Raw genomic sequence first — 10733 nt, 5'->3', positions numbered from 1 at the left:
AGCAATATTTCATGAGAATAACCCTTTAAGACATTTTGTGGTCTTAAGTCCAACTTAGAAAATTTTAAGAGAATTTAAGGATCCACAACAACCCTGAATAGTAACAGGCTGACATAATCAGTGTCTCATGAAAATCTCAGATTAAAAAAAAAAAAATCGTGTCCATCTCTTCTATTTGTGAAGGACACATTAAGCCAGAAACAATAAATAATGCAAGTGCCTTTGAAACAACAGTGCAAGTATCCCCAAATTCTCCAACAGGTTTCCGATCTCTGAAGAGAACAGACAAACCCCAAAGAGATTTAAACTGTGGAGTCCACTTAATACCTTATCAAACCAGACTGGGCTGTATCAAAGATTCATTACCTCCTTATCAGTAAATCATCCTCTCCATCTCTCACAGCTGGTTCTTCAGGACCTGAACCTCTGGACCTGAACCCTGTGTTCTGCTTAGTATCAATGACCTGGAGAGGACACAAATTCTCTCAATGACAGCATGTTAAATAAAATTCACTGGTTAATAATAAAGACATACTCACCTTTGGCTTTCAGGTATTTGTTTTATCTCACCTCAATGTGATTCCTGTCTGTCCTCTTGATTCTTTGTATTTAAAACTTCAACGACAAAAAAGCAGAACTCCAACAGAAGGACACTTAACACTCAACTGTTAAACTACACAATCATCTTTTATAATCTAAACTTGCAAGCACCACCCAAATTGGAGGACAGACAACTTTATTCTAGTGAAAAAATACAATATAAACATTTTTTTTAAAGTACTTTTTTAAAGTACTTTTATTCAATTTTTAAATTGTTAAAATAGACAACCATTAGGTGAGTAAAAAATTTGATTTTTGTTTTTTAATTTTTTTAAATTAATTTTTTTCTCTTTTATGAATAGTGAACTAGACAATCTTTGTCTTTTATAATCTAAACATCACCACCACCACCCTCATTGGAGGATAAATAACTTCATTTTAGAAAATAAAATACATGAATATGCGTGTTTAAATTTTATAAAAACTACTTTTATTCTAAAAATATTTTACTTTCTTATAAGTTTAAAACTACATTAATTCAACTTTTTAATTTTTAAACTAAACAAACCATTAGCTTTTATAATCTAAACCTGCCACACGCCTTCATCAAAGGATAAATGACTTTATTCTAGTAAAAAAATATGCTAATAAACATTGTTATAATGCTCAAAACTAATTTTATTCTATTTTTTTATTTGTTAAACTTGACAATTAGTTTGTGTTGTCATCTAAACCTGCAACAAACCTCCCCCTCATCAGAGGACAAAGAACTTTATGTAAGTGAAAAAATTCATTAATATATGTTTTTTAACTTTTAAAACTACTTTTGGTCCATCTTTGAATAATTAAACTAGACAATCATTATCTTTGATATATTCTAAGCCCGCCACCAACCCCCCTCATCAGAGGAAAAATACCTTTATTTTAGTGAAAAATGTAACAATATATGTTTTTTTTATTTTTAACAATACTTTTATTCTATCTATCTATCTTCTATCTCTCTGGGTACTCCAGCTTCCTCCCACCACCAAAAACTGCTGATTAGGTTGATTGATCACTCTAAATTGGCCGTAGGTGTGAATGTGAGCGTGCCTGGTTGTCTGTCTCTATGTGTTGTCTGTCTCTATATGTCAGTCCTGCGATTGACTGGCGACCAGTTCAGGGTGTACCGCACCTCTCACCGAAATGACAGCTGGGATAGGATCCTGCCCCCCCCCCCCCCCCCCCCGAACGGAACAAGGGGTATAGACAATGGATGGATGGACAATCGTTATCTTTTATGTTCTAACCCCGCCACCACCACCCCTCAGCAGAGGACAAATAACTTTAAGTGAAAATCTAAAATTATATGTTTTTCAAATTTTAAAACTACCTTTCTTCTGATTTTTTGATTATTTAACTGGACAACAATTATGTTTTATTATCTAAACCCACCATTGCTTTTTATTTTAAAACTACCTTTATTCTAATTTTTAATTATTAAACTACACAATCGTAATATTTTATATTCTAACCCCGCCACCACCCCCTCTCATCGGAGGACAAATAACTTTATTCAAGTGAAAAAAATCTAAAAATATGTTTTTTTGCTTTTTATTTTAAAACTACCTTTATTCTTATTTTTAATTATTAAACTACACAATCGTAATATTTTATATTCTAACCCCACCACCACCCCCCCTCATCGGAGGACAAATAACTTAATTTAAGTGAAAACATCTAAAAATATATGTTTTGGAAATTTTAAAACTACCTTTATTCTAATTTTTAATCATTTAAAAAGGCATTAGTTATATTTTATATTCAAACCCCACTACCACCCCCCTCATTGGAGGACATATAACTTTATTCTAGCAAAAACATACAATAATATAACATTTTTTATGTTTGAAACTACTTTAATTCTATTTTGTAAATTGTTTAACTATACAATTAGTGTATGTTGCCATCTTAACACTCCACCACCTTCCTCGTTGGAGGACAAATAATTTTATTCATGTGAAAAAATCTGAAAATATATGTTTTTGAAGTTTTAAAACTACCTTTATTCTGATGTTCAATTGTTAAATTAGACAATCATTATCTTTTATATTCTAACCCAGCCACCACCACCCCTCATCGGAGGACAAATAACTTTATTTAAGTGAAAAAAATCTAAAAATATGTTTTTTTGCTTTTTATTTTAAAACTACCTTTATTCTAATTTTAAATTATTAAACTACACAATCGTAATATTTTATATTCTAACCCCACCACCACCCCCCCTCATCGGAGGACAAATAACTTAATTTGAGTGAAAACATCTAAAAATATATGTTTTGGAAATTTTAAAACTACCTTTATTCTAATTTTTAATCATTTAAAAAGGCATTAGTTATATTTTATATTCAAACCCCACTACCACCCCCCTCATTGGAGGACAAATAACTTTATTCTAGCGAAAACATACAATAATATAACATTTTTTATGTTTGAAACTATTTTAATTCTATTTTGTAAATTGTTAAACTATACAATTAGTGTATGTTGCCATCTTAACACTCCACCACCTTCCTCGTTGGAGGACAAATAATTTTATTCATGTGAAAAAATCTGAAAATATAAATTTTTTGAAGTTTTAAAACTACCTTTATTCTGATGTTCAATTGTTAAATTAGACAATCATTATCTTTTATATTCTAACCCAGCCACCACCCCCCCTCATCGGAGGACAAATAACTTTATTTAAGTGAAAAAAATCTAAAAATATGTTTTTTTGCTTTTTATTTTAAAACTACCTTTATTCTAATTTTAAATTATTAAACTACACAATCGTAATATTTTATATTCTAACCCCACCACCACCCCCCCTCATCGGAGGACAAATAACTTAATTTGAGTGAAAACATCTAAAAATATATGTTTTGGAAATTTTAAAACTACCTTTATTCTAATTTTTAATCATTTAAAAAGGCATTAGTTATATTTTATATTCAAACCCCACTACCACCCCCCTCATTGGAGGACAAATAACTTTATTCTAGCGAAAACATACAATAATATAACATTTTTTATGTTTGAAACTATTTTAATTCTATTTTGTAAATTGTTAAACTATACAATTAGTGTATGTTGCCATCTTAACACTCCACCACCTTCCTCGTTGGAGGACAAATAATTTTATTCATGTGAAAAAATCTGAAAATATAAATTTTTTGAAGTTTTAAAACTACCTTTATTCTGATGTTCAATTGTTAAATTAGACAATCATTATCTTTTATATTCTAACCCAGCCACCACCCCCCCTCATCGGAGGACAAATAACTTTATTTAAGTGAAAAAAATCTAAAAATATGTTTTTTTGCTTTTTATTTTAAAACTACCTTTATTCTAATTTTAAATTATTAAACTACACAATCGTAATATTTTATATTCTAACCCCGCCACCACCCCCTCTCATCGGAGGACAAATAACTTTATTCTAGTGAAAACACACTGATATAAGATTTTTTATGTTTGAAACTACTTTCTCGTTATCTTTTATATTCTAACCCCACCACCACCCACCCTCATCGGAGGACAAATAACTTTATTTAAGTGAAAAAGTCTAAAAATATGTTTTTGAAATTTTAAAACTACCTTTATTCTAATTTTCAGTTATTTAATCAGACAATATTTATCTTTTATATTCTAACCCCACCACCACCCCCCCCCAAAGGAGGACAAATAACTTTACTTAAGTGAAAAGATCTAAAAATATATATTTTTGAAATTTTAAAACTACCTTTATTCTCATTTTTAATTATTAAACTAGACAATTGTTATATTTTATATTCTAACCCCCCCACCTACCCCCTTCATCGGAGGACAAATAACTTTAAACTTACTTTTATTAGCTTTATTAGTACTTTACTTTTATTCTATTCTTAAATTTTACACTCGACAATCATTTTCTTCTATAATCCAAAAGATAATGTCCCTCCTTCTCGCTTTCCCTTTGCCCGTCTCTCCTCTCTATGTCTTCCTGTAAGATTTTATCTATATACTCCTCTGTCTCTGTCTCCTTCGGCTCCTGTCTGTTGTTTTCCCTTGTCTCTCCAGCCTCCTTCCAAGTGTCTTATTGTTTCTGCCATTGCTCCCTCACCTTTCTAACTATCTGTATCCATTCATTTGTATCCCTTACAGTCTGCTCCTCGCTCCCCCTCTCTGTCTGCTCCTATAACACTCTATATTCTCCTCCTTCCCCATCTCTACCTGTTCCTGTCTCTCTCTCTCTCTCTCCCACTCCTACTCTCCATTCCCTGTGTCTCTCTCACCTCCTGGTCAAGCCTTTACCTGTCCTCAGACATCAGTTTTTCAGTTACTTCTGTTCCTCCCTCCCCTCTATTTTCCTTTGTTCTGCCTTGTATTTCTCCCTCTCCACTCTTTCCCTCTTCTCCTTTATCTCCCCCTCTGTTCTTTCCCTTTGCTCCTGCTCCTGTCTCTCCTCCTGCACCCAACTGTCTATATAGTCCATACTCTCTATAAACTCTTCTGTCTCTATCTCCTCCCGCCATGTCACTTTTTGTCTGCTGTTGCTTTTTCTTCTTTCCAACCATAAGTATTGACCTAGTGGTCTCCCTCTCTGTCTGCTCCTCGCTCTCCCTCTCTATCTGCTCCTGTATCCCCCTCTTCTCTCTTTTCTTCCCATCTTTGTCCTGTCTCCTTCTCTCCTCTCTTTCTCTCTGCTCCTGTCTCTTTCCCTCTTTTCTGTCCCTCTGTTCCTCTCTCCTCCTCACCTCTCTTTCCAACTGCTCCTGTATCAGCATCTCTTCTCTTTCCCTTTGCTCCTGTCTCCACCTCTGCCTTTCCATCTGCTTCTGTACTAACCTTGCCTCTCTTTCCCTCTTCCGCTGTAACACCCTCTCCGCTCTTTCTCTTTGCTTCTGCTCATCCTGCTCCCAAATCTCTAAGTATTCTATATACTTATCTACATACTTGACTGTCTCTATCTCCTCCCGCCATGTCACCTTTTTTTTCTGCCCTTGCTCCCTCTTCTTTCCAACTATCAGTATAGACTTAGGGGCCTCCCTTTCTATCTGCTCCTGTCTCCCCTTCTCCTGTCTATTCTCCTGGTCTTGGTCCTGTCTCCTTCTCTCTTGTCTTTCCCTTTGTTCCTGCTCAAGCCTCTCCTCCTGCTCCCAACCCTCAAAGTCTTCCTGTAACATACTATGTGTATACTCCTCTATCTCCTTCTCCTCACACTCCTTTGTCTCTCTCTTATCTCTTTCCCTATGCTCCTGTCTTTCTCCCTCCTTTCTTTCCCTTTGCTCCTGCTCATACATCTCCTCCTGCTCCCAACCCTTCAAGTATGCTATATACTTATCTACATACTTAACTGTCTCTATTTCCTCCCGCCATGTCACTTTTTTTTTCTGCCCTTGCTCCCTCTTCCTTCCAACCATCAGTATCGACTTAGAGGCCTCCCACTCTGTCTTCTTCTTGCTCTCCCTCTCTATCTGCTCCTGTCTGCCCTTCTCCTGTCTTTTCTCCTGGACTTGGTCCTGTCTCCTTCTCACTATTCTTTCTCTTTGCTCCTGTTCAGGCTTCTCCTCCTGCTCCCAACCCTCTAAGTCTTCCTCTAACATTCTATCTATATACTCCTCTAGCTCCATCTCCTCCCGCTCCTTTCTTTCTCTCTCTTCTCTTTCCCTTCGCTCCTGCTCAGGCCTCTCCTCCTGCTCCCAACCCTCTAAGTCTCCCTGTAACATACTATCTATATACTCCTGTATCTCTTTCTCCTCCTGCTCCTTTCTTTCTCTCTCCTCTCTTTTCCTTCGCTCCTTTTCCTGTCTCACCTTCTCCTCTCCTTCCCTCTGCTTCTGTCTCTCCTCCTGCCTCGAACTCTCTATGTCTTCCTGTAACATTCTATCTTTATCCTCTCTCATCTCCTGCCATGTCACTTCTTTGTTCTGCTGTTCGTCCCCCTTCGTTTGAACTGTCTGTATCCTCTCAGTCATCTGCCTCTCTGTCTGCTCCTCACTCTCCCTCTCTATCTGCTCCTGTATCCCCCTCTTCTCCCTTTTCTTCCCATCTTTGTCCTGTTTCCTTCTCTCCTCTCTTTCCTCCTGCTCCGTTCTCACACTCTCCCCCTTTCCCCTCTGCTCCTGTCTCCTCCCTTTCTCTCTTTTTCTCTGCTGCTGTTTCTTTCCCTCTTTTCTGTCCCTCTGCTCCTCTCTCCTCCTCACCTCTCTTTCCAACTGCTCCTGTATCAGCATCTCTTCTCTTTCCCTTTGCTCCTGTCTCCACCTCTGCCTTTCCATCTGCTTCTGTACTAACCTTGCCTCTCTTTCCCTCTTCTGCTGTAACACCCTCTCTGCTCTTTCTCTTTGCTTCTGCTCCTCCTGCTCCCAAATCTCTAAGTATTCTATATACTTATCTACATACTTAACTGTCTCTATCTCCTCCCGCCATGTCACCTTTTTTTCCTGCCCTTGCTCCCTCTTCTTTCCAACTATCATTATAGACTTAGGGGCCACCCTCTCTGTCTGCTCCTTGCTCTCTCTCTCTATCTGCTCGTGTCTCTCCTCCTGCTCCAAACTCTCTATGTCTTCCTGTAAAAATCTATCTATACACTCCTCTATCTCTTTCACCTCCCGCTCCTTTCTCTTGCTCTCCTTCCCATCCCCTTGCTTCTTTTTCTGTCCCTCCCTCTCCTCTCTTTCCTCCTGTCCCCTTCTCAACTCTCCTTCCTGCTGCTCCTGTATCACTCTCTCCTCTCTTTTGCTTTGCTCCTGTGTCCTGCTCTCTTCTCTTTCCCTCTGCTCCTGTATTACCCTCTCCTTTCTTTCCCTCTTTAACTGTAACACCCTCTCCCCTCTTTCCCTCTGCTCTGGTCCCCTCCTCACCTCCCTTTCCTTTGGATCCTCTCTCCCCCTCTTCTCCTGTTGCCTCTTCTCTTCTCTTTCCCTCTGCTCACGCTCCTGTCTCCCATTCTCCTGCCTTTCCCTCTGCTCCCCCTTTCCCTCTGTCTTCTGAACGTCTCCTCCCTCTTCATTTCTCTTCTTAAGTCCCTGCTCCTTCTTCTGACTGATCTTCTTCTCTAAAACTTCCTGTTTCCTTTGAAGCATCTCACTCTTCTCCTTGCTCTTGGACACAGCTTTCATGATCTTGTTTCTGCTGTGTTCCATGTAGCAGAGCTTAAGTCTGGAAATGATGCCCCTCCGGGGTTGACAGTCATCTCTCATTATCTCCTTTCTCTCTTTTTCTCCCTGCTCCTGTCTCCTCTTCTCTTCTCTTTCCCTCTGCTCATGCTCCTGTCTCCCATTCTCCTGCCTTTCCCTCTGCTCCCCCTTTCCCTCTGTCTTCTGAACGTCTCCTCCCTCTTCATTTCTCTTCTTAAGTCCCTGCTCCTTCTTCTGACTGATCTTCTTCTCTAAAGCTTCCTGTTTCCTTTGAAGCATCTCACTCTTCTCCTTGGCCTTGGACACAGCTGTCATGATCTTGTTTCTGCTGTGTTCCATGTAGCAGAGCTTAAGTCTAGAAATGATGCCCCTCCGGGGTTGTGAGTCTTCTCTTATCACCTCCTGTCTCTCTCTGTCCTCTCTTACTACCTGCTCCTGTCTGTCCTCCTGCATCTGTCCCATCCTTTCCTGTTGCCTCCTTCTCCTGCCCATCCTCTCCTGCCTCTCCCTCTCTTCCTGCTTCTGTCCTTCACCCTCCTCCCTCTCCTGTCTCTCTTTCCTTTGCCTCTCCTCTGACTCCTGTCCTACCATCTCCCTCCTGCTCCTTTGTCTCTCTCTGTGCATCCCCTTTCCATATATCCTCCTCAATCTCTCTCCTCTCTCACTCTCCTGCCTTCCTCTCTCCTCCTTCCAACTCTTTGCCATACTTACCTGTCTCTCCATCTCCTCCTCCTTCACTTTCTCCATCGCCTCCCTCCTCCTCCTTTGTCACTCTCAGCTCGAGTCACTCTTTCTATTGAGCGATTGACTCAGCTCCTCAGCTTCACTCTCTCCTTCGTTGGTGTTGGTTATTTATCCAGTAGTGTCCACTGTTCGGTGATCTTTCTCTCTCGCTTCAGTGTTCTGAAAGATAAATTCACTATGTTGTATCAGTAAAACTGCAAAACAATTTTAAAATTTTCATAACATATTTAGAATCATTATTTGAGCATCTCATTTTGATCAGGATGGAAAATTTCAGAGACAAGTTGGGACGACATCTGCAATGAAGCTATAATTAATAAAGCATGAAGGATATCAAAGAAATTAACATCATAACAATATTATCATATCAAACAGAAGTTTGATATGAGTTTAAAAGGTTAAAATATGAGATCAAAGTAAAATTCATGAGTTTGAAAGGTCAAAATAAGAGTTTAAAGAAAAAAATTGTACATTTAAAAGGTCAAAATATGACATAAAATTCAAAATTGTGCATCCACAAGGTCGAAATATGTGATTAGATTCAAAGTTTTGAGTTCAAGAGTTCAGAGTATGAGATTAAAGTTAAAATCATGAGTCCAAAGGGTTAAAATATGACAAACTCAAAATTGTGAGTTCTAAATATCAAAATTTGTGAATAAAGTCAAAATCATGAGTTTTAAAGGTCAAACAATGAGTCCATATTCAAAATCATGAGTCTTAAAGGTCGAAATATGAGATAAAAGTCAAAATCATACGTTTTAAAGGCCAAAATATGAGATGGCAAAATTGTGCATCAACAGGATCAAAACATGTAATTACATTCAAAGCTGTGATGCCAAAGTTAAGAGTATGACATAAGAGTCAAAATTTGTGTCTCAAGGTAATTATATGAGATTAAAGTCAAAACCATACATTTTAAAGGTCAAAATATGGCATAAACTCCAAAATTTACATCTAACAAGGTCAAAATGTTCGATCAAATTTAAAGTTGTGAAATTCAAAGGTCAAAATATGACAGATGAAGTCAAATTTGTCAGTTTAACAGGCTGAAATATGTGATTAAATTCTGAATCACAAGTTTAAAAGGTCAAAAATAAGACAAAATTCTAAATATTTAACTTTATAATGTTGAAATATGAGATAAAAGTCAAAATCAAGAGCCACAAAATTTACTTTATACAAAATAAACATAAAAATTGTGAGCGTAAATGGTCATATGACACCAATGTCAAAACCATGATTTTATAATGGTAATAATATCAGATAAATGTCAAAATCAGGAGTTTAAAATGGTAACATTATAAGAGATAAGCATCAAAATCAACAGTCTAAAAGGTCAAAAAATGAGATAAATGTGAAAATCACAGGTCAAAAAAGGTCACAATAAAAGATATAAATATGTGATTAAATCCTGAGGTGTGAGTTTAAAAGTTCAGTTTATGAGATTAAATTCAAAATCATATGTATAAAGTGTCAAAATATGACAAATAAACAAAAAAATGTAAGTGTCAAAGGTCAAAATGTTTGATAAAATTCTAAATCATGAGTTTCAAAGGTTAAACAAAGAGTTAAGCTAGGCCAAATTTCAAAATCATGAGACTGAAAGGTCAAGATATGTGATTATTGTCAAAATCATAGCTAACCCTTGAAAGTCAAAATATGACAAATTAAGTCCAAATTGTGAGACTAAGACTAAGACTAAGGTCATAATGATATTAAATTCAAAATCCTTCGTTTTAACGGTCAAAATATGTGATTAATATCAAAATTGTGAGTTTAAAAGTTCAGAGTGGGAGATAAGTCAAAATCTTGATTTCAAAAAGTCAAAATATGACAAAAAAAGTCCTATAAGCCTATACGGTCAAAATATCTGATTAAAGTCAAAATCCTACGTTTTAAAGGTCAAAATATGTGATTTATTTCAAAGTTGATTGTTTAAAAGTTCACTGTGAGATAAATGTCAAAATCATGATTCTAAAAGGTCAAAATATGACATATCAAGTCAAGATTGTGAATTTACAAGATCAAAATATGAGATTAAAGTCAAAATCATATATTTTAAAGGTCAAAATATACAATTCAATTCAGAGTTGTGAGTTTAAAAGTTCAGAGTATGAGATAAAAGTCAAAATCATGATCTTAGAAGGTCAAAATATGACAAATGAAGTCTAAATTGTGAGTCTAACAGGTCAAAATAGGAGATTAAATTCAAAATCATGAATGTAAAAGGTCATAATATAATATAAATGTCAAAACTGTGCATATAAAACATCAAAATATGTAATTAAGTTGTTTAAATCTGTTTGT

General features: G+C 36.6%; 1 protein-coding gene across 1 annotated transcript; it reads right to left on the bottom strand.

Annotated features, from left to right (window-relative positions):
• Positions 1-362: 362 nt before the first annotated feature.
• LOC121521813 (trichohyalin) lies at positions 363-8429 on the bottom strand. Its single transcript, XM_041805984.1, has 5 exons — positions 7834-8429; positions 7478-7677; positions 6747-7390; positions 5298-6626; positions 363-464 (listed from the first exon to the last, which is right to left on the bottom strand). Exons 1-5 carry the CDS (start codon positions 8427-8429, stop codon positions 363-365), a joined length of 2871 nt encoding a protein of 956 aa, XP_041661918.1.
• Between the last annotated feature and the right edge of the window lie 2304 nt (positions 8430-10733).

Source organism: Cheilinus undulatus, linkage group 14 (assembly GCF_018320785.1).
Source record: "Cheilinus undulatus linkage group 14, ASM1832078v1, whole genome shotgun sequence".
NCBI lineage: Eukaryota > Metazoa > Chordata > Actinopteri > Labriformes > Labridae > Cheilinus > Cheilinus undulatus.
Note: the sequence above shows the minus strand (reverse complement) of the source record. Positions and strands in the feature narration are given on the sequence as shown.

Bases quoted from the DNA above. Each gene is read 5' to 3' on its own strand.
- LOC121521813 (XM_041805984.1), bottom strand. From the start codon at position 8,429: ATGGAGAAAGTGAAGGAGGAGGAGATGGAGAGACAGGTAAGTATGGCA. The intron at 7,678-7,833 runs GCAGGAGAATGG...CATGGAACACAG, and splicing joins AAGGGGGAGCAGAGGGAAAG to CAGAAACAAGATCATGAAAG. The intron at 7,391-7,477 runs GTGAGCAGAGGG...GGAGGGGACCAG, and splicing joins GGAGAATGGGAGACAGGAGC to AGCAGAGGGAAAGAGGGGAG.